The sequence below is a fragment of the Xenia sp. Carnegie-2017 genome, unplaced genomic scaffold (assembly GCF_021976095.1).
Source record: "Xenia sp. Carnegie-2017 unplaced genomic scaffold, XeniaSp_v1 HiC_scaffold_24, whole genome shotgun sequence".
Lineage (NCBI taxonomy): Eukaryota > Metazoa > Cnidaria > Anthozoa > Malacalcyonacea > Xeniidae > Xenia > Xenia sp. Carnegie-2017.
The window spans coordinates 18,578,589-18,605,981 of record NW_025813487.1 but is presented as its reverse complement, the minus strand read 5'-3'; the positions used below and the strand labels follow the sequence as shown (position 1 = coordinate 18,605,981).

The window sequence follows — 27,393 nt, the reverse complement described above, 5'->3', positions numbered from 1 at the left end:
TCGAAACTGCATAATCAACAACGACATCACATAGGTCAAACGTTGCGAAGCAGGAAATTGGGTCTTTCTGAAATTCTCACGGAAGAAAACCAAATTACATGGGTATGTTACATTTTGCTGTAATTTTAGTGGAATATCGTACTTGTACTTGTTGTCTTGAATGAAAATATTATTTTGCTGTAAAGTTTTGGCGTAAATATTCATGTAATTCGACAGGCGCTATTGAAACGAACCTCTTATCGAGAATTCTTAGTCCGAGTAAAAATTAGCCAATACTAAAATTGTGTTTGTGAAGGAAAATAAGTTTTAATCTGAATTCGAGAAAATCTTCAATAATATGGTACACAAGTGTATACGTTAAAATACAACAGCTTTTTGTAATGATATGCTTTGATGAACATCTCTTTAACTTAAAGTCGCTTTAAACCAAACTTTTTAAGAAGTTTAATGCATTTTGAATTTCATAATTTTAAAAGACCAAGACGAAACACTACATTAAATACTAAATGAGTATGTTGGCTTTCATTTCTTCTTTGATTCTTGAAAATATTTTTGGACGTCCTGTTGTATTGTTTAGTTAGGGGGTGTTTAGTTACTGGCAGTCATCAGCACAGTATACACAACACAGTCTTTATTGACAATAGTATGAAAATTCAACTGACAAAACATTAAAACATAGTAAAAGTACGTGTAAACCGTTTACAACTACATTAATTCTTATCCTGTGATAAATATATGCTTGTGGGCTTTTCTGTGGACCGAGTTGAAAACTAAACTAACTTCCAGTTGGCAGGGGCGGATCTGGAGTATGTCAAATCAGTCGCGCGATTGATGTTTGAAATTCAAAAATTACCTATTCATGTTAAATAAAAATTCATTAATTATTCTTACTTTATTATCGCATTTACTTCGTGATAAAAATCCAGCTTTATTTATTATTGAAAACTAATGACTGATCCAATGAATATCTCGTTGGTAACCAGATCAGTTGAATTTTAATTGACCTGGAATAACCGACTGATAAGCGGGGTGGCTTGACTGGTTCGACGGATAAAGGAGTCTATGAACGCCAAAAACCCTTATTTTATTGGTCAATGGCCAGATCAGTGGACAGTCTGGAATGGTCTCGACTGATAATAGGGTGGCCGGACGTAAAAGGGAGTCCAATTGCTATCTTACAATTGGTTCATTTGAATTTTGTTTTTATTGTGATTGGTTTGACGGATTTCGACTGATAGCCAACTGAACTAACATAGTAAAGCTCACTGTCTGAATTGAATGTTTGATCATTTCATAGTAATTTTTATAAGCATGATAGAAACTAAACTACAATCAGATGGAATTTATGGAAATCTTTTACAAATTCATATAATGACATGAATGCTGCTGTCGAAACTGTGAATTTTTTCAAGAGGGTGAAAAATTTATGGATAAATTGTAAATGCTTGGCAAAGACGATCTCGCGAGCGACATTTCAGTCATTGATGTTCAAAAGAAAGCCAACATTGTTTTGAGTTTTATCAGCAGAAATTTACATCCAAAATCGTAAGTAAAGGACAAGTGAAGTGTATGCATGAATGTAATATATCAAATGCTTCTAAAATTATTGTTGCCGAAGGACTTTTAGCTATGATTTCTTTAGTCTTTGGGGAATCGTGGCCGTTATATGGCAGCGAAATCCTACATTCATGCAAATATATTTCAATGGACAAAAAATCTGCAGCCATAAGGCGCCATACTATTATTTACTTTATCATAAACAAATGTTTGGGGCTTTTCAGTTTATGATCATTGATCATTCAATCATTGGACAGTTATACTACATATTGTTTAAGATTTAAGAAAACTAACATTGATTACATGAGAAGCTGTTTACTATAACCTGTGATTTTGAGTCTTCTGATCCATGAAGCTTTTTATTGTGACAATTTGACTGAAATGGTATTAAATTTGGCAAAATAGCAAAGTATTTTTCATGATCACTAGGTAATTTTTCTGATGATCATTATAATTTCTAAACTAAATTATTTCAGATTTACATTTAAACGAGCTTTGATCATATGAAGAGATATTTATCATAACCAGTAACCATGACACATGAAACAATTTTAACAATCATGTAATTATGTAATTAAAGACATTTTGGTTACATTCTTTTTGTATTCGCAAATACAATGCTACTAGTGATTGCTATATAACACACCTTGCATATACTTACAGGATATAATAGTCTAGTGAAATGCCTAATAAACATTTATGGCATTAAGCTGTCCTTAACTGCAAATTTTCACTCTGATAATTTTTGCTTAATTTTTGGCAGAAAAAAATTTTGAGTTTTTTCTCAAAAAGTGAATTTGCTGGCTCTGATGTGGAGATGGGTAAAGGGTTACAATAAACTTGCATGGTTTGAAGTGTGAGCTTTTCTATGTCTATGAACTGTCACTTGTAGTACCAAATTTCTAACTTAACTCATTACATAGAGGTTTGAATGGGGGTCTCTAGGGGGGTCCATGCCTGACAATTTGGTAGAAATTTTGAAAGACTCTATCTGTTTTTGAATAGCATTATTGTAAAATAAATTTTACGTTGCTAGACATGCTAATGAGCCATATATTTGGCATGATAATGAGCCTAAATATTTGGCAAAACATTCAAGTATTGTTCACTTCATTTTTTTTTTTTGAAAAAAACGTAAGCAAAATGTGTTGTTTTTAGACAAAAACGATGGCCACAAATACATTTTGTACTGCTCTAAAACGCTGAAAATGGCATTTTCAAGGCTCTGAAATTCAAAATTTCTCAGAGGAGAATGCCTCAGACCCCCCCCCAGGTGCGGAGCGGCTCCGACGTTTTATGACTGATGTTTGAAAAATCCTAGATCCGCCCCTGCCAGCTGCAATAGTTACAAACAGTTAGTAAAAGATAAAAATTCATTCAAAACTAAAGTGTTTTAGTTGAAAAGAGAAGAATTTCTGTTCACTATTACTTAAGAATTACACAAAATTACTTTCCTGTACAGCTAACTGTCTTTTCCTAAAGTTCATTTTGCTAAAGCAATGTCAATCCTTATATATAAATAATGTTTCTTTTATAGTTTGTGTATAGACAGAAATACTTTAATTGCATAGTTAAATGACTTAAATTTCAAGTTCATTTTGTTAAGAACATTAGGAAAGTTAGCCTGCAAATTTGGTTGTGCTATGTAAATTTTAGATCATTGTCATTGCTCATTTGTTTGAAATCTACTGTTTTTACAGCTAGTAAACACATGAATAATTCGCATAGCACAACTAAAGATATGCTAATGGCTACATACAATAATTGTAATGTGAGAGGTAAATGTATCCAATGATTCACAATATTTAGGAAACAGTATTTATGTTCATCTTATGCTTTCCCAATCAAGTCAAGAAAGAAAAATGTTTACCATGTTTCCACAGGCTTATGCAAACTGAGGAGACCTTTTGGAGAACTTAAGATCTGATCATTGCAAAGCAGGTTTTGCAACTGCTTGAGTATTCTCACAAAGATCTCCAAGGTTTGCATACGATTTTCAAGGTTTGCATTTTAATTTTCAAAAAAGTGCATTAATGAACGGTTTGCAAAATCTCTTCGATTGATTGAGGTTGAGCTAAGATCCGTTTACCCAGGCTAATGCAAACTCAGCCTTCCAATCAGTGCACACGTTTTACTGTTTTTATTTTATAAAGCAAATTAAAACACAAAAATTTATTGCAATGATAAAGATATTTCTGTGGTAGAATTAATGGAACATATTGCTACGCAAAATGTTGCCCATTTACGAGTAGAAGTTACTATTTATTTTGATGCACCATGTTTAGTTCTGTGCACCGGATATGGGCCGCAGCCTCGACTATTTTTACCAGTTCAGAATTGACAAGCCGCAGCTGAAAAACTGGAATTTTCACAGCACTAACCATGTTGACTCATGATTTTATTTTCAAAGATCATAAGCATTAAAATTCATCATTTAATTTTTTAGTGAAAATGGTAAAGACAAATTTAGTATTTTCGACTATTACATTGATCACATTTCTTGGTCTTGCCAAAGGTATTTAACTTCAAATATCCATTTCTTTTTTTTACTTAAATGATTTTTGATGTATTTTTAGTTGTTGTAGTAGTAATATTTAATTAGTTTATTTTTATTCGCAATTTTGAATAGAACCTGAATTAAAACATCAATTACTTTTGTTATGTTAGTAGAAGATGTATTTTTACCTAAACTATCTTTTATCAGTCATAGATATTAGCTAAATTTCAATTTCAGGAACAATAATATCTCCACCTGATGGTCAAAATTTGTATTTTGCCTGGATCTTCTCACAATATAACTTGGACATTAAATAAGATTGGAAACTTTCTTTTTCGGAGCTGGACCTTTAGGACATTTGACACTCCTTCTTCTGCAGCTCAAGTAATTGTAAGAATAATTGATGATAAAAAACCACATTATCGTACATCAGTCCTTAAGTCTTTGGGTTTAGATGTTGAAGTTTTTAAACCTGCAACTCTAATGTTAAAGAATGTTACTCAAAGTTACATTGGTGTTTATAAATTTTCTATCCATGCTCCTGATCCCTTTGGCTCATCTGTAAACGTGTCTATTGCAAGTAAGTTGTATTAATTATTTTAAACTTAGCAGCGGGGTTATCCAAGCCTTTCATGTAATCTGAGTAGCTGTAGCATCGGGCGTAATTATACGATATATGACCGCAGTCTGGAATCCTATAGCTAAATACTTGAGCCGTTGAGCGAAGACAAATACGAAGACGTGTTTTGTTCTGTTTTAATTTAAAAAAGAAATTATAGGGTATCTTTTGATTTGAATAATCTATGTTAAAGTGCTTGTATCACAGATTTTACTACATTTGACTATAGGACAAAAAATTAGTTATTGATACCACTTTTGATTTTTGTGGTATAAAATTTGATATCAATTGATCAACTGGTAATATCACTATTATGTCTCGCCGAACAAAGAACAGTCTATCCACGCTTACAGATGCTGATGTTAAAAGCTTGATTCTGAAATTGCCCAAAACAGATGAAACCAAAGAAAAAGATATTCCACCAGAAAGATCTGCCAAAGATAACGGAAACAAGACGAAGGAAAATGAAACGTGCATCGAACCTAATGATAAAGAACAAAAAATTCGTGCGCGCGTTGTTAATGTCGAGACATTTCTTTTAACATTATCCAGCACAGGGGCGGATCTAGGATTTTTCAAACATCAGTCATAAAACGTCGGAGCCGCTCCGCACCTGGGGGGGGGGTCTGAGGCATTCTCCTCTGAGAAATTTTGAATTTCAGAGCCTTGAAAATCCCATTTTCAGCGTTTTAGAGCAATACAAAATGTATTTTGTGGGCATCGTTTTTGCGTAAAAACAACATTTTGCTTACGTTTTTTTCAAAAAAAGAAGTGAACAATACTGAATGTGAACAATACTTGAATGCTTTGCCAAATATTTAGGCTCATTATCATGCCAAATATATGGCTCATTAGCATGTCTAGCAACGTAAAATTTATTTTACAATAATGCTATTCAAAAACAGATACAGTCTTTCAAAATTTCTACCAAGTTGTCAGGAATGGACCCCCCTAGAGACCCCCATTCAAACCTCTATGTAATGAGTTAAGTTAGAAATTTGGTACTACAAGTGACAGTTCATAGACATAGAAAAGCTCACACTTCAAACCATGCAAGTTTATTGTAACCCTTTACCCATCTCCACATCAGTGCCAGCAAATTCACTTTTTGAGAAAAAACTCAAAATTTTTTTCTACCAAAAATTAAGCAAAAATTATCAGAGTGAAAATTTGCAGTTAAGGACAGCTTAATACCATAAATTTTTATTAGGCATTTCACTAGACTATTATCTCCTGTAAGTATATGCAAGGTGTGCTATATAGCAATCACTAGTAGCATTGTATTTGCGAATACAAACAGAATGTAACCAACATGTCTTTAATTATATAATTACATGATTGTTAAAATTATTTCATGTGTCATGGTTACTGGTTATGATAAATATCTCTTCATATGATCAAAGCTCGTTTAAATGTAAATCTGAAATAATTTAGTTTAGAAATTATAATGATCATCAGAAAAATTACCTAGTGATCATGAAAAATACTTTGCTATTTTGCCAAATTTAATACCATTTCAGTCAAATTGTCACAATAAAAAGCTTCATGGATCAGAAGACTCAAAATCACAGGTTATAGTAAACAGCTTCTCATGTAATCAATGTTAGTTTTCTAAATCTTAAACAATATGTAGTATAACTGTCCAATGATTGAATGATCAATGATCATAAACTGAAAAGCCCCAAACATTTGTTTATGATAAAGTAAATAATAGTATGGCGCCTTATGGCTGCAGATTTTTTGTCCATTGAAATATATTTGCATGAATGTAGGATTTCGCTGCCATATAACGGCCACGATTCCCCAAAGACTAAAGAAATCATAGCTAAAAGTCCTTCGGCAACAATAATTTTAGAAGCATTTGATATATTACATTCATGCATACACTTCACTTGTCCTTTACTTACGATTTTGGATGTAAATTTCTGCTGATAAAACTCAAAACAATGTTGGCTTTCTTTTGAACATCAATGACTGAAATGTCGCTCGCGAGATCGTCTTTGCCAAGCATTTACAATTTATCCATAAATTTTCACCCTCTTGAAAAATTCACAGTTTCGACAGCAGCATTCATGTCATTATATGAATTTGTAAAAGATTTCCATAAATTCCATCTGATTGTAGTTTAGTTTCTATCATGCTTATAAAAATTACTATGAAACGATCAAACATTCAATTCAGACAGTGAGCTTTACTATGTTAGTTCAGTTGGCTATCAGTCGAAATCTGTCAAACCAATCACAATAAAACAAAAATTCAAATGAACCAATTGTAAGATAGCAATTGGACTCCCTTATACGTCCGGCCACCCTATTATCAGTCAAGACCATTCCAGACTGTCCACTGATCTGGCCATTGACCAATAAAATAAGGGTTTTTGGCGTTCATAGACTCCTTTATCCGTCGAACCAGTCAAGTCACCCCGCTTATCAGTCGGTTATTCCAGGTCAATTAAAATTCAACTGATCTGGTTACCAACGAGATATTCATTGGATCAGTCATTAGTTTTCAATAATAAATAAAGCTGGATTTTTATCACGAAGTAAATGCGATCATAAAGTAAGAATAATTAATGAATTTTTAATTAACATGAATAGGTAATTTTTGAATTTCAAACATCAGTCGCGCGACCATTGAGTTCTATAAGACCTGGAGGGGAAACGTCAGCAAAATTACTATAAATTATCAGCGCGCGGCCGCGTGGTCAAAAACATGGCGGATTTTGGTGGTCAAAGTCAGCGGAGAGACGCGGGCTCATGAAATAAAATTTTCGTCGCCCACCCTGATTTGACCACCACAATTGCGAGTATAGAAAATATCAAAACTATTTATTTTCCTAACATAAACACTTTTTTAAAATTTTTTTATTAAACTGCCAACTTCTGTGGTTTGCGGATGCTGAAATAGCGACAGAAAAGGGAACATTTCTTAACTCCGGTAAGTAGCACAGTATTAGTTTTACTATTTTGTTTTTAACACAATACTTGAAGAGTGTTTCTACTACTAAGTTTTAATTTAAAGTTATTTTGGTCCAGTCTTGTTTGTTCTTCACTTAATCGCTCCCCAGATGTGTCGAAGCTGTCAATTTTTATCGAGTTTTGCATCCATCTTGTATCATGATCAAGGCATCAAGCTAAAGTCTCCTGATTTGAATTGAGTTTACCTCCAAAAATGGGGCATAATTTGTTCATGTTTTTTTTGAAAAGATGAAGGGAAAGTTTACAACAGAGTTGTGTTGAAATTGAATGCAGTGCCATGCAAAATTAATGAGAACTATGGTATATGTTGTATAATAAAAATAACTATTAAACTGTTTGCCTGCTCAATTTGACTGAATGTATAGTGTAGACAATTATAATGGGTTTGGAAAGTTGGATTTATGCAAACAGTTTTAAAGTAGTACTTAGCGTTTCTGTAAATGAAGTATTTATTGTTATAGTAAACAGGTTACTACTTCAAAACCAAGATAAAAGTAGTGTGTTGAGCAATGTGCTAAGATTTGTTGCATATTATGATTATATCATTAATATGCATGAAAATATAAACATATTATTGTCTCATCTCATCAAATCCATGCTTGTTATGATTCCAGGTGATCCACAAATTCACATCGGATGCATTGGTTACAATGAAGTTGGATGTAGAAGAAGCAAAAATAGATGGCAAAGAAATTCTTTGTGTCTTATGAAGAATTAGTAGAAATCAATAAAAAGAATTCTTTAAACAAATTGTAAACAAATTTAAATTTGCTCATGGTCAAGCAACCTAGTCAAAGAAGCAAAGTCTGTCTTCAACATGTGACCTTTCCAATTATTTAGTTTCTTTGTACAAAATACTATTTTCAAGAAACTTGATTTGTAAGTCTTTCATTAATATTTTTTTACCAAAAGATAAAAGGAACTAATTCAAAGGCTTGATGTAAAATACAAAGATTTAACAAGTTGTTTATCATTTAATTCCCAAATGTTAGTTTGTACATATAAATAATTAGTATTGGTAGCTGTAAGTTGTTTAAGCAAAACAGAAGAGTAGTAGTGCTCGAAGGGGTTAGCATTTTTGAAAAATTATATCTTGTTCATGACATATATTACTCAATTCCAAAAAAACTGTAAGTAATGCACAATAATATCTATAGAACTTGATAAATTTCTTCACCTACACTGTCAAATAACTATTTTGCCTTCATGCAGCAATAGACAGAGTGTTTTTGTCAGAGAAACCAATGCACTTTAGTTTCCAAGTATTTAGATTGACAGGTCTAGTAAAGAATGCCGTTTGATTTTCACTTTTAAAAGGCTAAAATGTCATAAAATAACTTAAATGTTACATCCAAAATATGCGTTTCTCTACCGTTGATCTTCTTTATTTTGATGTGTGTCTGTACTGTGTTTTTCACGCAATGCTGAAGCATTATTTTCACATGATATGCTGTCGGTATCGTAATTGTTTTTTTTCTCACTTGTTTTCGTTCATACAAACAGTATTAGAAATCAGGAGGGAGTGAATATTGAAAAAAATGTTTAAAGTGGAAGTTTTGACCACCAAAATCCGCCATTACCGCCATGCTTTTGACCACGAGGCCCAGGCCCCTTTGCCCCTCCAGGTCTTATAGAGCTCAACGCGCGCGACTGATTTGACATACTCCAGATCCGCCCCTGATCCAGCAATAACAAAATTGTTTCAGAAAAGTTAGACATCGACGATAATGCAAGTAAAATCGACCAAATCCTCACTCTTCAACGTATTTTAGAAGGAAAATAGAAAAGCGATGGTACCGAAAAAGCCGTTCTTCTAGTCGACAACGCGAAAATGGCAGCCGAGATTGACCATTTGAAATTTTTTATTAGCATGCTAAGAGAAGACAACAATCGAATCTTGTCTCTCTTTGATAACAATCAAAATGCTTGGATAGATGTCAATCGTAAGAATCAACCCAAGACAATCAACAAAAAACCAACAACTAATCCTCTTCCTCTAGTTACTAGAGTCTAGTAAATAGATTTGGAAATCTCCACGATAAATCCCACAAGGAAAATCACGTAGCTCCGACAGTTAGAAAACCATCAATGGAAGTATGCCTCACTCAGTCAACTCAGTCCCAACTGAATGCCTACCGCTGAAAGCAGAAGGAAAAGTTCAACAAATCAAAAATTGACATTCCTAATGACGACCAAGATATAACTGACCAAAAAACTAGAATTATTCAGCGGCATCAACTCTCATCATTGGTGACTCAATGTTAAAACATATAGATCCAAAAAAGATCTCCTAGGCAGCGAGAGGGAAATCTACCTGCCACTCCTTCAGTGGTGCAAAAGTAAAGGACATCCAGTTAAATGTCCTGGAGATCCCCCAAAATAAATATGGTACTATTATTATGCATGTTTGTACTAACGATCTTGTCAATAGTAGTGCTTATGAAGTTGCCACAGGTTTAGAAACATTGATTGTAAGTGCGAAGAAGTTAGCAGGTAAAGTGGGAATTTCAAGTGTTATAAAAAGATTCGATGACAAGGTCTCATTAAATAAAATAGCTTTTTATAATTCTCTCTCATCTACAAATTATGCTCTTAACATAATGTTTCATAATGTTACTATTTAATGAAATTTACTCAACCTGTAAACGGTATCAAACCCAATTAAACATTGAAATCACTGATCAAAGAAAATGATTCATATTTTTTGAAACAGCTTTTAAAACTGGGAAAGTGGAAAACTGTTACCTGACTCATGAATAAATATCAAAAATTTGGAAACTTTTTAACATTTAGTACTCACGTACATTTAGTATCCTCGTATTACTGGTTCATTTTGGAGCTATTTATACACGAAAAACAAAATGCTTTCGTTATGAAATATAAAGTATAAAATGAAAGAAAGAAGATTAGAAATCTCAAACACTTCGAAAATGTCCATTTTGTTTTATCTATAAATCTCTTTTTCATTACATTGCAATAAAATGACGCATAACTTTGTGCCTCTTCTATTATTGCTCTTCATTCAGACAAAGCATCTCCAATTCTTACAGCTTGTTGTTAAGTATAGTTTAAAAAGCTGTAATCCTCTTAGTAAAACGTTCAATTTTCCAACTTATGTTGTAAAATATTTTGGTCTATTGAATTGAAACCTTTTCAAAAGTCTGCAAAAAAGTTGAGCAGCCACGATCAATTGCTTCAAATTCATCTTCGTCAGTTGTACAGTGGCCTTTCCATGCGTATTGTTGTACATTGAGGAGGCATTAATTCAGGGATTAAGGATAAAATTGAAGTTTGTGTAAGAGTAATGGAAAATTTCCGTCTTTAATGACTGATTATGCATCTTTTACATGACTGGGGCGGAAAGATTTAAGCCTTAGATAGCGACTAGTTTGGGATAATATCTGGTTTTGATGTGACAAGCAATATCAACGGTACATCAAACGGCTACTAAAACGAAGTAAACACACTAGTGAAAACCTGAAAACGCAATTCTTTTTCGTTTACACTTCATAAACAAAAGTTGTCGAATGTTTCAATGTGAAGAAAAACCAGACACACAAACCAGTCAAATCAACTACAGACTATTCTAACGAAACTAAATCCAAGTCTTTCTATTACAAACTACCCAGCAAAAACTACGAAAGTGTACAAGACGCTTCTGTAATTATGTGGACATTAAAGTAGTTTATTCCTTTGAGAAAATTCCACAGGTTAAAGCCAAATTCCTCCCACAAAATAAAAGCCACTGAAAGACACTATTTCCTTTTTTTTCGATTCTTTTGCGTGATGTAATTCTCCTTATATTATTTAGGAGATAACTCGCCATTTCTTCACACTCATCAAAGAACACACAACTTCCAACAAAAATTTACACATTTACAAACACCTTCACACTTCACTACAATGTAAAACTAAAACAACTTATGATTTTGCATCCTGGACATCGGTTACCTTTTATTTTACTCTAAAACTTAAAGAAGCTCTCTATACTAAAAAAGTCAAACAAACAAATTCATCACATCAACACCATCTTCAATTTCTACGTATCTCTAAATTATTCAGTAATTTGATACCTGTAACATATTTCATATGAATATATTTCTCATTCCTCTGTATTGAAGATGGTATAAGCTGGCCGAAACCCATGTTTAGTTTCAAAACAATCGTCGTTCTCTTAAAATGTTTCATATATCTGTTGTGTTGTTGGGAAATCATAAAAATATGATTCGTACAATAAAAAAACAGTTTTTACCATCATATGAAAGGATGTAACAAACATTTCAACATTTCATGGTTAAAAATATTTTTGTTCTACACTGTATAGTTATTAGGTAGTGGTTATGTAAAACGATGTCTTCAATTTGTCTTATCTTTCTTTAGTTAAACCAAACGCGAGAATTAATTGTTCAACACCTCTGGTTGTAAATGAAGGTGATAATGTGTCATGTGTATGTAGAGGTGAAGGAGGTAACCCTCCTGCTAATGTCACATGGTTTGATAAAGATAACAACATACTTGGTGATGTTGGAGTTGTAAGTAAGACATTAGTAATCACTAATGTTACAATGAATGATGGTGGAAATTACAGATGTAAAGCACAAAGATACAATGATCCACGTTTAAGAGATGAAAAATCTATTGAAGTAATAGTGAAAGGTACTTGTAAGTTTGTAAGACAGCATTTCAGATCTCATTATAAACGTTTACAGAATATTGAATTTTGTTAATTTTATTCAGATCTACCACAACAAACCAATATTACCATCAGTCCAATGTCAGTAAAAAAAGGTCAAAATGTGACAATAACCTGTGAATCAGATGGTTATCTTGAACCAACCTACACTATTTATCACAATGGTGCAGTTATCAGTAATAAAAGACATACATTATTAAGTCAGTCAACTTCAGTCACCAAGGTTCATATCGTTGTGAAGCAAAGAATAAACTGGGAAATGATTCATCTGATGTTAAAAATCTTACTATCATCAAAGGTAAGATCAAAATTTTACTTCATCAATTTTTGGGCTAGTATTCTACATTGTACATGAACAAATTACGACTGTTCAGTTTCATCCCATTTGTACACGATAGTACAAGATTGTGCTGAACAATGAAGATAGTTATATATTTTTCTTTGTTGGCGAGATTTAGATTCGTTTTGCTGAAAGACTACCACTCCCAATTATGATTGATTCTTGAGCTTACGCCTCATATACCCCTATTGCTGCCTGCTGCGCTGACGTATGCATCCGTCGTCACCTAGCTTTAACTTTGCGTATTGCATATCTTCATTAAATAGGTTATCAAGAGACTATGATTTGTTTATAGTTCTTCGAAGACCAACGATAGTTGTTTAGGCTTCATAATAAGTCAATATTGTTTATATCTAGTCGGTCACGCGATTGACTTTCAAAATTTCAAAATTTATTATTAATATGCATCTTGAAATTTGAGTGATTATTGTTATGTTGTTGTTCTTTTCCAACATCAAAGTCTTTTTTACAAATGAAATTTTCATTAAGCAAGTTGGTTAATAATGCAGCGGTTTAATTGAACACTCATAAGAAAATGCACCTAACACTAACGAATACTCTCATTATTAAATTTCTCATTACTAATTTTCATAACTAATTTAAGAAAGGAATATTTTCTGTTTTTAATTTCAGTAAAACCAAAGGTGGTAATTAATTGTTCAACACCTCTGGTTGTGAATGAAGGTGATAATGTGTCATGTGTATGTAGAGGTGAAGGAGGTAACCCTCCTGCTAATGTCAAATGGTTTGTTAAAGAAAACAACATAATTGGTGATGTTGGAGTTGTAAGTAAGACATTAGTAATTACTAATGTTACATTGAATGATGGTGGAACTTACAGATGTAAAGCACAAAGTTATAATGATCCACGTTTTACAGATGAAAAATCTATTGAAGTAACAGTGAAAGCTACTTGTAAGTTTGTAAGAAAACATTTCAGATCTCATTATAAGCGTTTGTGTAGAATATTGAATTTAATTTTATTCTTTACAGATCCACCACAACAAACCAATAATTTGAGTTGATTTCTGTGTAGCTATTTTAGCATTTTTCATTTAAGTTTGGGCTAGAATTCCAACCAGTAAATTTGTTAACATATGTATCTCCAACATCATTTTTCCTTTCCAAATATTCATCTACTGATTGCAACACAAAAGATAATTTATTTAAAATGCTATAAAGTCATATTTATGTTTAAAATACTATTAGCTCTTTCTGTTCAATTTGCATGCGCTACCTGAGATGATAAAAATCCTTAAAAGAAAATTTAAGCAAATCGCTCTTTTACAGCAAACTTTTGCTCTGACCACACAATGCAATTAACATCTCGACCTTTGCCTTAAACTTAATGGAAATGTTTAATTCAATCCATCCATTGCTCAATCAAAATATTCCAATCTTGTTATCATATGTATATTAGTATTGTATACAAATAAACTCTTTTGATTTTTTCCATATTTTTAAGTTCTATGCTTCTTCTCTAGACAACGTTCTTTGTGATGACCAAAAAGAGAGAATAAAACAGTGCAAAATAGAATGGTACATTATTTTAATAACTTTAACATCTGGAATTATCGTTGGAATTTTCGTCTCTATTTTATTTTTTTTGCGTTATCGTCAACATTGGTTAAGTAAAAAACGTCAACAATTTCAATCTCCATCTGAAGTTAGAAAAATTTCTGTTGATACAACTTATCAAGAATTGGATTTATCAAAAATGAATAATAAAGAAGATAATTATCAATCTTTGAGACCAAAGGATGATACAATTGATAAAACTTATCAAGAACTGGACATATCGAAAATGAATATGGAAGATAATAATTATGAATCTTTGCAAAAAAATGATGAATCGGAGTACGTGATAGCCGACGAAAAAAGAAATTATGAGAACAGTAATTTGTTTTCAAGAAAATCATAAATTTATTCTAAACATGTGTTTATAAACATTTTCCATGTTGTAAAGTCGCAATGGCTTTTACGAACATTTACATTTTCTGATAAGATTTGAATTTTGCATCTTTTCCTCCCTTTGGAGCTGCCAATACTTTATGATTTCCAGAAGGAAGCCATTTTTGGATAGGAAAATACACTGGTCATTCTGATTCATTCATTGGTTGTTTTTGAATAAGTATTTTCTATTTATCTTACTATACACCTGCTTTCCTGACTTGTTTCCTGTGTATACCAAATTGTTTAGAACAGGATCACGAAAAGGCCCTGAAAAAGCACGAAATCTTATTTCCGATGAATCTAAATCGTAAATTTCAAAATTTGTCTTTGATTAGGGAATGCCTTGAGACCCATCTAGTTAAGAGAAGACCATAGTTGGATAGTTAAGAACACCTTTAGTGATCTACTATGGAGCGCCAATCGTAACAAAAATTATTTGCAGTTTGTACGGTTTCATTTTGAATACAGGGCTAGTGGGTTGTTCGACAACATAAGGAGAGCCGTCTTAATACTCAAAAATATAAACAAATGTACTGGAGAATCCCGACTGTTAAATATCGCAATGCTCTAGATGTACAAAAACCTCCATCATTTGGGAGCAACAATAAAACTTTTAACGTTTGGATATTTCATTCTCGATTTGAATGCTAAAACAACAAGAGCAATAACTTTAACTTTATAAATCAAACTTTCAAAATTTATTAATATACATCTTGAAATTTGAGTTATTATTGTTATGTTGTTGTTCTTTTCCAACATCAAAGTCTTTTTTACAAATGAAATTTTCATTAAGCAAGTTGGTTAATAATGCAGCGGTTTAATCCAAAAATCTCATTGGATAGCAGTTTAGTGGAAAATTTCCACTGATCCGAAATGATATTGATGGATAAGCGTGTATATAGCTTATAACTGATCAGTTCAGCTGGGCCACGCTTATACATCTCGGATTCCCGTTGTAAGAAAAATATAAACTATAAAATGAAAATTTCAATGGTTACCAAATCAATGCGAAAATTAGACTAATCTGAACTTTCTAATTAGCGTGCTGCCTGCTGGATTCTCCAGGGCAGGGCCATGCACACTTACACATCTCGAAGTCTCGTCTGGTCCCGTTGCACCAACTTTTTTCTTTTCTATTGTCCTTTTTTATCGTTGCGAAGCCATGATTAAACAGGAAAGTTTAAAATCTCACTGTCAACGAAGGTAAAAGGACGAATTTTACTCTTTCATTTGTTTTTGTTGATCAAATATCATTCTTTTTTTTGTATTTCATGTCATGTTCATCTTAAAAATAATAATGGTTTTCACCAAAGTTGCTTGACTATGTATACCTTCTATTTAATAGATGATCTTGAATGTATTGATCGATAGTTAGGCCGATAAAGACTGGGCAATGTTTTTAATGTGACTTATTTACAGTTAGTTTAACAGTAAATATAAGTCGTTGTAGATACTTCTGTTGCATTTTCATCTCTTTTGACTTCATGATTTTAGTTGATGTAAGAACGAGTTGATTTCTGTATATTTATTAGCATTTGTCTTTTGATTTTTTGCCGTAACCTGTGAATTTGTTTAACAACTGTATCTCCGAATTCGGTAGTTTTTTATTGATTTTAGGAAGTTTTGGAGCTTCGCTTGGTTTTTACTTTCAGAAAGTCTGGTCACCGTGGGGCACACTGATTAAATACATCTATTTTATTCAATTTTTTTTTGTTCAATGATCACGACTTAGCATTCCAGTTATATCATTTCAATTAAAATACGCCATTGAATTACCATAGTGAATATATTGAGTGAATATATACACAGAAATACAAAGTACGCCCATCGAACTGCATAATCAACAACGACATCATGTACGATAAACGTTGCGAAGCAGGAAATTGAGTCTTTCGGAAACTCTCACGGAAGAAAACCAAATTACATGGGTATGTTACATTTTGCTGTGTTTTTAGTGGAATAACGTACTTGTACTTGTTGTCTTGAATGAAAATATTGTTTTGCTGTAAAGTTTTGGCGTAAATATTCATGTAATTCGACAGGTGCTATTGAAACGAATCTCTTATCGAGAATTCTTAGTCCAAACAAAAATTAGCCAATACTAAAATTGTGTTTATGAAGGAAGACAAATTTTAGTCTGAATTGGAGAAAACCTTCAATAATATGGTACACAAGTGTATACGTTAAAATACAAGAGCTTTTTGTAATGATATGCTTTGATGAAGGTCTCTTTAACTTAACGTCGCTTTAAACAAAACTTTTTAAGAATTTTGATGCATTTTGAATTTCATAATTTTAAAAGACAAGACGAAACACTACATTAAATACTAAATGAGTATGTTGGCTTTCATTTCTTCTTTGATTCTTGAAAATATTTTTGAACTTCCGGTTGTATTGTTTAGTTAGGGGGTATTTACTTGAATCCGGAATGACTTTCGATCCGGAATGAACTCATTCCATTTCAAAAGAAATTCTCTTGTATCTTTACATGAATCCGGAATGAGACACAACTCGATCGGGATCGAGTTCATTCCTATTTTCATTCCGGATTGAAATTTAGTTTAATCTCATGTAAACGCGAATTGAGTTTCATTCTGGAATAAGATTATGATTAATGATGAAGCACGCATGCGCAAGAGTAGTGTCTTCTGGCAAATTTAAAGGACATTGGCAACGAACATTTTTATGGCATATTTTTGAACCTTTGTGATGTCTAACAACTAAAATAGCAAAATTATTTTCAAAAATATTTTGTTGCTGAGATATTTGCAGCAAAAGTTTTATAAATTTCGCCATCTTGGATAAAATTTTGATAAAATTATCTCGAGCGGTAGTGACGTCATTGGCTGGTGAGCAGTCAAAACAACAATACAATATACTTTGTGATTGACGGCGTTACAACACATTTAAAGCGTATTTTACTGGGTTTTTTTGCTGTAATGGATGACATACACGAAAATCAACCGGGTGAGGTTCTGCCCTATCAATATGAACCCGAAATGAAGGCCGAAACAAGTGAAGAAAGCGGTTCCGAACAGGAGAGTGAGCGGGCAACTTGTCCTTGTCGGAGGATGCTTGGCGCCTTCTAACTCTAAGTGTGGACATTCGGCAGGTGTTGCAGATTCCAAAGTCCTGTTGTCTGATGGATCTAATGATAATATCAATGCACAAGTAAAAACAACAGCACAATTTAATTAGAGCACTACGTAAGATATTCCTAATATTTTACCCTGCAACTCTGATGATGCCAAAAGGTTATCGGACTCAACAACTTGTTGGGCAGAAGTCACGGAACCAAAATTCATCATATCTTCTGATTCATCTACAAATTGATAATTTTAGTGCATATTTAAAAACGACAAGAATTTTTAGTTAAAGCAAATTTGGGGATTCATCTTGATCTTTTACATTGTAGCATTGGGGATGTAACTAGGTTGTCTAACTCAGCATCTTGTAGGGAGGACTTTGCAGAACTCAAATTTCAATCTTCTGATGTATCTAATGATGATTTTTGTGTACTAGTTAAAGCAACAGTACAATTTTATTAGAGCACAATACAGGATTTATCAAATGTTTTACCATGTGCCACTGATGGTGTCACTGTACCATCCTCTGCCCATAAAATATCTAAAGACATTTTCATCTTCCATTTCTAGAAAAAGAAAGTCATTTTCTCTTACTTGGAAGAATGTGCAAACCATAAATATGATATGACAATTTAACATATAAACTTTATATAGTACCTAAATCAATAGGACTTTCCTCATTAAATTGATTGTTTCCCTTCTGAAATATGTAAAAGTTTCATAATGTCATTGCTATTACGTGTTATTGCATCAAAATGGACTACTGGATATTAACTTTATAAAAGAGTCAATCAATCATGGAATATGGTGACTAACAATAGCATTTTTCAGCAATAGGATAAAGACAAATTTGCCACCTGTGATATAGGTTTTTGTCCAGGTGCAGACACAATTATTTGTTCACTTGGACGAATATAAATTGGTTTGTTTTGAAACAGCCGCTGCAGTATTGCCCCATCAATGCCCTGTTGCCCAGGTGCCAAAGTTGGAGCAACCAAAGATGTATGCATGGACATCAGTATTTCGATATCAACACCTAGAGGAACCTTTCCATCAAACGCCTCCATTATGGTGATCTCTACTTGTGCTGCATTCATCCCTCTAGTGAATCTACATCCTGATATCACATGCCCTCTCTCCATTAAATACAGACGCGCTCCCTGACGTGGGACAACAAGAATGGAAGGTCCGTCAAGCAGTACCAAGTCACGCATGAAGGTCCTGTTATCGATGGCTTTGACTTTAGGTTCCTTAGCTTTCTTGCGACCAACATTTGAAGGACGTTGTCCTTGAAAATTGTGCCTCCGTACAAAATTTCTGTTATTTGGATAGGTTGAATTTTGTCTCCCGGTTGCAAGCCTGGAAGACGATGCTTGTGATGTTGAAGAAGTTCTTCTTCCAGTAAAAAAACGCCTGACCTCTCTTTCACCAGTTTCTTGGGGAGAAATGCGCGAAGAGAGTACGTCCAGTCATGGCCTAATTCCAGTCTTGTAAGAATATTTTCTACGATATTATTCGGTACGCCATTTTCTTCAGCCATTGTTTACTGAAGACCATGTTATGTTATATGGATGACACGAAGTATTTACAATATACGTTTCGCAACCGCTGTCCAGTTTGCCAGTCAGAAATATCGACGTATGGTTGATTTTCTCAACACGTGCTTGCCTTCTCATATGTCACTTATGATTCTCGACTTGTGCCATAACTTCATGTACGTCATACGTTGCGAAGCAGGAAATTGAGTCTTTCTGAAATTCTCACGGAAGAAAACCAAATTACATGGGTATGTTACATTTTGCTGTATTTTTAGTGGAATAGCGTACTTGTCCTTGTTGTCTTGAATGAAAATATTGTTTTGCTGTAAAGTTTTGGCGTAAATATTCATGGCATTCGACAGGCGCTATTGAAACGAGTCTCTTATCGAGAATTCTTAGTTCAAACTAAAATTAGCCAATACTAAAATTGTGTTTGTGAAAGGAAATAAGTTTTAAGCCAAGGCTACACTATCGTCCATATCGACGAAAATCAGAACGAAAACTGCCGCAACGAAAATTTTGAACGAAAACTCGACGAAAATTTCGTTTTCGTGCATATTAGAAGAATTAAACTTTTGACCTTTTTTGTTAACGAAAACGCATACTATTGGCTAATAATATCAGACTTTGTACTCAAACATGGCGGAGTGGCAAGAGGTTTTGATAAATCAGGGCTAACAGATTTTCTAAGATGTGTGCCAACTTTAGTGATGTGAGGTCTAATTGAATCCAAAATGAATGTTTTATGCAGTGCGGTGTTTGAAATTAAATGAAGATATGATCTTCGCACTTTGTTGGACAATTTAAGCAATTGTCTCATAAACCTGAAAATCAGGTGACTCAACGGAATCGAACCCATGACACAGTGGTGAGCAGGTCAATTTTATTGGGCTCATGTTTTCTCGTGAAATGAATGTTATATGAATGTTTTATGCCTGCGGTGTTTGAAATTAAATGAAGATATGATCTTCGCACTTTGTTGACAATTTAAGCAATTGTCTCATAAACTAGAAAAATCAGGTGACTCAACGGGAATCGAACCCATGACAATGTCATTCATTCATTTCACGAGAAAACATGAGCCCAACAAAATTGACCTGCTCACCACTGTGTCATGGGTTCGATTCCCGTTGAGTCACCTGATTTTTTCAGGTTTATGAGACAATTGCTTAAATTGTCCAACAAAGTGCGAAGATCATATCTTCATTTAATTTCAAACACCGCACTGCATAAACATTCATATAACATTCATTTCACGAAACATGAAACCCAAATTGACCTGCTCACCACTGTGTGACTTCATAGCTCAGTTGGTCAGAGCACTGCACCGCAGAGGTCATGGTTCGATTCCCGTTGAGTCACCTGATTTTTTGGGTTTATGAGACAATTGCTTAAAATTGTACAACAAAGTGCGAAGATCATATCTTCATTTAATGAATCCAAAATGTAGTCAAAATTTGTCGTCGTCATTCGCAAGTATTTTATGTGTCTATTTTCATTGTTCGGCTCTCGTTTATTAATTGGACGAATCCAGTATCGACTTTTGCTGTTGCTTGTTTTCAACTTTAAAGGCAGTAACTTTTTCTTAAGAAGAAGTAATCTTTTTCTTTTAGAGATAGCTATTTTTTCTAATCCGTCAAAAATGCCGCTTGCTTATTGGCCAAAAAGTTTGGCTTTGCAAACATGCTTGTAATTTTTTCGTCGTGTCTGGCATGCATTTCGTGCACGAATTTTCGTTTCGTTTTCGTTTTCGTCAATATAGACGATAGTGTGTGAGCTTTAGTCTGAATTCGAAAACCTTCAATAATATGGTACACAAGTGTATACGTAAAAATACAACAGCTTTTGTATTGGTATGCTTTGATGAAGATTTCTTTACCTTAACGTCGCTTTAAACAAAACTTTTAAAATTTTGATGCATTTTGAATTTCATAATTTTAAAGACCAAGACGAAACACGACATTAAATATTAAATGAGGTATGTTGCGTTTCATTTCTTCTTTGATTCTTGAAAATATTTTTGGACTTCCTGTTGTATTGTTTAGTTACCAAACTAATAAGGGCCTTGTTTACATGGGAATAGTGTAACCATACTTGCAAGGCTATCTTTTTGTGTAGGAGACTCTACCATTGACAGGTCTGTGTATTACTATTAATGACAGCAACATCAGCATGTTGTGGACATGATTGCAGATGAAACATTTGCCTTCCTTGAGGCCTATTTATAAAGATCCATAATTCAGTGTAAGACCTCTGAAAATCGTTTCAAATTCATTTTCATTATATTATGTTCACATTGAGTGTTTTTTTTTTCAATGACGACTTAACATTCATAGAATAAAAACCTTCTTTGCCATCTTGAAAACTTCCTTGTAGATGGTGGATAGCTCTAGTTTTATTGTTTGTCTCTGTAAAATCATGTAGTGCATCTTGTGTATAATTTTATGCTTTGAAAGCAATTTATTTTAGATATAAAGTAAATGGTTTGAACCAGGAGTATCGTTATATGTTTGTAATTGATGATCGTCAGGTTAATAAAAGTCCTGAGAAGGACTGTTTTTGTTGTTGTAGACTGACGTTTCGACAACCTTAGCAGTGAGTCATCTTCAGAGTCAAATGAGGAGTAAACGTCAGGTTAGCCGTATTTGTTATTGTAGTTCCTACGTCATTGTATTTATTGTGTATAGAATATGTTGTCATTGTGGATTAGTGTGAAGTGAAATATTTTATTGTGATGTGTGAATTAGGTGTGACGTTTTTAGTTGTAATGTGTGGGCAGGGGCGTATCTAGGATTTTGGATACCATAGGCAAAACATTATGACGTCATTCAGTGCTAAACCTATGACGTCATACTTTGCAAAACATACTACACTATTTATGCTTTCGATAAATTGTTTAAATCAAACAGTCTAATCATTCAGCTATGCAGAATCTTGTAGATCTCAATCGTATAAATACATAAAAACATTGTATATTTATACTTACATATCACAAGGTCGTTGATTTTCACTATTCAGAATATTGAATGCACACAAGACTGTTTAGCCCCATATCAGGGCTCATCAGCATGCCTAGGAACACTTTAACGCAAAACAAAAAATCGTGATCCGGCATGGACAGCCCTGTGAGCCGAATTAAGCAGACTGGTTATGGCGCCAGAAGTTCGCCTACACACCTTTGAAAAGGAGTTTGGTTAGAAATGGGTGACTATATGGGATATTTCATGGATGTGATATTGCTCAATTTTTCACACCATCCCAGTCAATTCCAACCCTTTACCCCCACCTAAAATGAGCACTCTGGTTTTGAAGGCGCCAGAAACTCGCCTTTCACACCTTTAGCAAATAGCAAAGGAGTTTGGTTAGAAATGGGTGACTATGTGGGACATTTCATGGATGTAAGATTGCTCAGTTTCTTACACCATCCCAGTCAATTCCAACCCTTTACCCCCCACCTAAAATGTGCACTCTCATTTGCCAACAAATGAGCAGAATGTAAATGTAATGTAATAGTCAAAATAGAGCTTTGTATAAAGAGTCTTTGTGAAGACTAAAATTTGGTGTAAGGAAAAATTATTCTATTTATGCTTACAATTTTTGAAATAATGAATGATGCAAGTAAATTAAATGAATATGATATAGCAAATTTAAGCAATGTAGAACCTGAAAATTTGATTAGTCACTGATTTTAACGGTCTAACATTGTAATATTAATTGTGAAAACAATTTATGTCGACAACGGCCGAGTACCATACACGTACTCAGCAGTTTTAAGATTGGAATGTATATAGGAAAAAACCTTTATCGGGCGAGCTATTAGTTTGATGCAAATTCTATTGACGTTACTATTGTGTACAACGCACAATAAATGGTTAACATATGGACATTTCAACAAAATAAAAAACTAGGATATGAATAAATTCATGCAAATTTTAGCCTTGTATTTCCAACAGCAAAAGTATTAATAACCTCACCAATATCTGGTACAATTTCCTGATGAATTTGCATCAAGGCCAAACCATTTAAGCGTTCCCCAACCATGGTACTTCGCTGATAGTTTTTAAGTGTCCTAAGGGAAGAAATAGATCGTTCACATTCACAAGAGGTAATGGGGAGCGTTCCTAAAATACGTAGTAAAATTTTAATGTTTTCAAATCCGGCGAAATGAACAGATTTTAAAGTCTGGGCAATGTTATCAGGAAGGAGGCCGCAGTGGGTCTCCCAATAAGTGTACCACAACCTAAGTTCAGCATCTAAGGCCAAAGGATTTGGCAAATCATCATAATAAAAGTTAGCCACAGTTTTGAATGGCTCTTTCCAATCCACCCCATCTCTTGTCATGGACATCATTTTCGTCGGTACAATGCTAAGGCCTTTATAGACATTCACACTCTCAAGGTCGAATCGTGATTCTAAAGAAGATTGCAAATGATCTAGTAGAGGAAGAGTAATTGCACGTTTATAATACTCAGAAATGGTTGTGTGGGGAATATTTTCCCTGGTCGTTTGTTTGCGCACTGTTCTTGGTTTCCATTCTTCAATGCCAACTTTTGCTGCCAGTTCAAGCGCTTCGTCATACCAGGTGTCATGATAAAATCAGAGGAATTCCTCATGTTCACCACCTCAGTTTTCAAAGTTGAAATTAAATGAATACCATCCATTATATCGATACTCTTACCCTGTAATAACTGTGTTACTGGAAGAGTTGAATCAAGAATATTTCTCGTGATAACTAAAGCAACGACGAAATCAAACCTGTCAATAAGTTGAAACAAAGATGAGGCATCAGACTGAAGCGACGGTTTGAACTCACCATCTAGATTTTCAGACATATCGTTAAGGGTGGTGTATACAGGTACAAAAGCTCTTGGAATGTATCTAAACCTTCGATACGTTCTACCCATCTAGTTTTGCAAACGTCTGTTAATCTAGTCTTTTTCGAGTTTGTTTCTGAATTACGTATATGTTTTCAAAGGAATATTGCGAGTTTGGGAAATTTTAATAAAATTAGTGGCATTGTTAACATGTTTCAACATATCATTGACAACACGTATACTCAAAGAATCGCAAATGGATAAGTTTAACCTATGACTATAGCAGTGTGTATAAAGAGCCTTTGGGTTAAGCTTTAAAATTTGAGCTGCTAGACCATTAGTGCAACCAGCAACTGAACCAGCCCCATCATAACCTTGCCCCCTACAATCATCTATTGATAAAGTCAGTTCCTTTAGAGCCTCTAAAAGTAGCTTGGCAAGTTGAGCACCACTTAGTCCCCACTTACAAAAAGAAATGAAATGAATTCTTCCCTGATATTCATATCGGTATCAACAAAGCGCAAAACAAGAGACATTTGTTCTTTATGTGAAGAATCAGATGCTTCATCAGCAATAACAGAAAAAACTTACTTTTTGATATCAGAAATAATCTGATTACTGATTACCTGGCCACAACATTTAATGATTTTATTTTGACTTGTTTTAGAAATATAACTTCTATTCTTACCACAATTCTTTAAATGATTTTCTAAAACTTTATCCCCTCTCCTAACTCCATAATTGAGTGTTTCAATGAAATTACCAACCCTCCAGATGAATAACAACCAACAGTAGGGTGATACTTGGAATCATCACGATGCCCACGAAGAGGTAAACCTAGACGTCCACAAAAAATGACAGAATCAATAATTGGAGATAGTATTTCCCTATTCTGTTCTATTTCTTTCTTGATACCAGCATCCATGATCATCTCGATAGGCTGCAGAGTACCTGATATTTGGGAACATAAAGCATCAAAATTGGTGATGTGGATGCATGCAAACCGACTTCCCTCCTTTACTTTTTCCAGCATGTTGAGTGAAAGAGCATTTAGCATTCTTCCAATCTTGAAGAGGTTCAGTAAACAACTTTTTTACTTTACTGGCCTTGCCTGGGAATCTATTGCCAAACAACACACACGATAGACAATACGCACCATTTTGTGAAGGTGAATAGCAAAGCCATTCATGCTGGTCTAGCCAATCATGCCTAAATGATCTGCCATTAGATTTAGGAAAATGATACTTTTTATCTGGTTTATATACATTTTTTATCAAATGACATATTTCAGAATTATCCATACCCTTAACTTTCTCCCTATACAAGGAAACATCAAAATTATGGGTTAAAACAGCAGGTTGCATATCACCAGAAGTTGGAATACCAGGCAATAGTTCCTGGGATGATGTGTGAAGCAAAAGACTATTGGCTTTATTTAATGTCTGAGCAAGAGCTGCAGCAGAAGAAAAACTCTCATTGGGCATCCTTTTAAAAGTTGGTTGGGCAGCAGGCCTATTAGTTGAAGTAAAAAAATTTGAAATGTCAACTGTTTTTTGTGCAATATTTGGAAAAATTTTGACAAATTTTCGTTTCTCTGTTGTTGAGCTGCTAGAATTAGACTGTGTACAGGAATTAGACAATTTTCGCTTCAACCTGTGGGCATGGAAAATGAGAGGCACAAAATGATTAGACTGAAAAGTCTCACCTGGTTGTACAGATCCTTCATGACAAAACAAAATATTAATAGCATCCAAACCTCTTTGGCTTAATAACCGGGCTGAACAATACGATTAAATAACAATTTATATCTACTTTCACCAGAATCAGGATAAAAGTATGAATTTTTCTACCTAAAACAGAAGATAGGCCCAAAATACAAAGAAAAGATGACCATTTCTGGTCATTACAATTTAAAATAGCCTCCTGTTTTACCAGTTCATCTGTTGTATATCCAGTGTCTAAACATTCTTTAGACACTGACAAAGGCAAAAGATTGTTTAAGCTTTGGGCAAAGTAATCACTGTGCTCACTTATAACAGACAAAAAGCATGGGTGTTGAGCATAAAAGCAGCATGAATAAATAGCTCAAGCGATGTTAAAATTCGCAAAGTAGGGACCAATGCATTGTTACCTACCAGAACTAGGAAGCTGAACTGTAGAGGCAATTGCCAGAAGCTTCAGATCTTAAAAAATATTCAAGAAAAGAAATTAATATTTTGTTTGGTAGATTGATTGCATTGTATGAATGAATTGCTGACTGTAGACAAAGATATAGCCTAGCGAAATTGAGATTTAACCATTTTACACGTATATATAAATACTACAATACGATATATATAATTATAATATATTTACCTTATTGCAGTACAAGTCTTTCCGTCATGAGCGTGCTTTGGCACATATATTTCAGCTCCAAAATTTCGACACAGAGTATGGTCGGGGTCATAAATTCTATCTAACAGCTGCTCGTTAGTAAACATAGGTCGAACGTCGACCAATAAACGAGAATAAAGCTCATTAAGGCATTTTAAATCGTTTTTGGCCAACGCAGACTGAGCAGTCTCGTATAAATTACCACAACACAATGAAGACATTATAAAATATCACAAAACCGTAAACTGAGCACAGAGGCTGTTCAGAAACAATACGAGTGTATGTTAATTTTCAATTGCCTAATTTGCCTAGCTCAACTATGCTTATCAACAGCAATGATTGGTTGAAATTGCTCAAGTTAGGCAAAAAAAAATGACCAATGAAAGCATACGGTTGCAAAAAATTGCCCAATCAGAATACCTATACACGATGTCAAGTTAGGCAAATTCATCTTGTTTAGGCAAATTGCTAACAACCAATCAAATGGCTAGATCGCCTTCTTGACTTAGGCAAAATGGCTGCTTTGCCTAACGACACGGAGCTTTATAGATAATCATACGCATCTGGACTACGATTCATATCAAAATTACGTCATTTAATTGCACAACATTTCTAAACAAAAGTCAGATGATTTGACTGCGATAAAGTGCTATTCATAGTTTCATAATTCGATAAATTCGTATCGAATCTAAGTCGAAGTATATTTTGGTAATTTCACCATAGGCACTTGCCTATGGTGCCTACCCCTAGATCCGCCCCTGTGTGTGGGTGTCAATTGTGTATTGTCATTGTGAATTAGTTTGAAGTGTAATGTTTTTGGTTGATCGTTTGTTTGTATTGTGAATAAGTCGTTTGTAACGTGCCTGTAATTGCTGTGATCTGTTCAGGGGGGTTTGTTGTTTATTTTAGATATGATGTGAACATAGTTCTACTGAAAGGGATTAC

General features: G+C 33.9%; 4 protein-coding genes across 4 annotated transcripts in view; 1 reads left to right on the top strand and 3 right to left on the bottom strand.

Moving 5' to 3' along the window:
- The window catches only part of LOC124451703 (carcinoembryonic antigen-related cell adhesion molecule 6-like), a 93,311-nt gene continuing 65,918 nt past the window's right edge, over positions 1–27,393 (top strand). Inside the window, exons 1-2 of the mRNA XM_047002321.1 lie at positions 1–102; positions 4,004–4,072. Coding sequence (XP_046858277.1) covers positions 99–102; positions 4,004–4,072 — 73 coding nt within the window. The 5' untranslated portion in view covers positions 1–98. The remainder of the gene's footprint in view (positions 103–4,003; positions 4,073–27,393) is intronic.
- Positions 14,706–27,393, bottom strand: part of LOC124451719 — a 98,916-nt gene continuing 86,228 nt past the window's right edge. The window contains exons 6-7 of the mRNA XM_047002343.1: positions 15,724–15,828; positions 14,706–14,904 (exon numbers count right to left, since the gene is read on the bottom strand). The gene's annotated coding sequence lies outside the window, so the exon portion shown is untranslated. The remainder of the gene's footprint in view (positions 14,905–15,723; positions 15,829–27,393) is intronic.
- LOC124451718 lies at positions 17,692–19,668 on the bottom strand. The gene is made up of 5 exons (XM_047002342.1): positions 18,581–19,668; positions 18,381–18,423; positions 18,217–18,289; positions 17,867–17,959; positions 17,692–17,785 (listed from the first exon to the last, which is right to left on the bottom strand). Coding segments are annotated over exons 1-4 (474 nt in total). The 5' UTR covers positions 18,938–19,668; the 3' UTR covers positions 17,692–17,785; positions 17,867–17,958.
- On the bottom strand, positions 21,992–26,733 carry LOC124451721. Its single transcript, XM_047002345.1, has 3 exons — positions 26,431–26,733; positions 23,236–23,330; positions 21,992–22,342 (listed from the first exon to the last, which is right to left on the bottom strand). Exons 1-3 carry the CDS (start codon positions 26,667–26,669, stop codon positions 22,272–22,274), a joined length of 405 nt encoding a protein of 134 aa, XP_046858301.1. The 5' UTR covers positions 26,670–26,733; the 3' UTR covers positions 21,992–22,271.

Excerpts from the sequence above, each read along its gene's own strand:
- LOC124451721 (XM_047002345.1), bottom strand. The coding sequence starts at position 26,669 with ATGTCTTCATTGTGTTGTGGTAATTTATACGAGACTGCTCAGTCTGCG. Across the intron at positions 23,331-26,430 it reads AAGACTTGTACTGCAATAAG|GACACTTAAAAACTATCAGC; the intron begins GTAAATATATTA and ends TTCTTCCCTTAG. Across the intron at positions 22,343-23,235 it reads GGAAATTGTACCAGATATTG|TGTTCCTAGGCATGCTGATG; the intron begins GTGAGGTTATTA and ends TTTGCGTTAAAG.
- LOC124451718 (XM_047002342.1), bottom strand. The coding sequence starts at position 18,937 with ATGCGTGACTTGGTACTGCTTGACGGACCTTCCATTCTTGTTGTCCCA. Across the intron at positions 18,424-18,580 it reads GACAAAAACCTATATCACAG|AAGGGAAACAATCAATTTAA; the intron begins GTGGCAAATTTG and ends TACATATTTCAG. Across the intron at positions 18,290-18,380 it reads GGAAAGTCCTATTGATTTAG|AAATGGAAGATGAAAATGTC; the intron begins GTACTATATAAA and ends TTCTTTTTCTAG.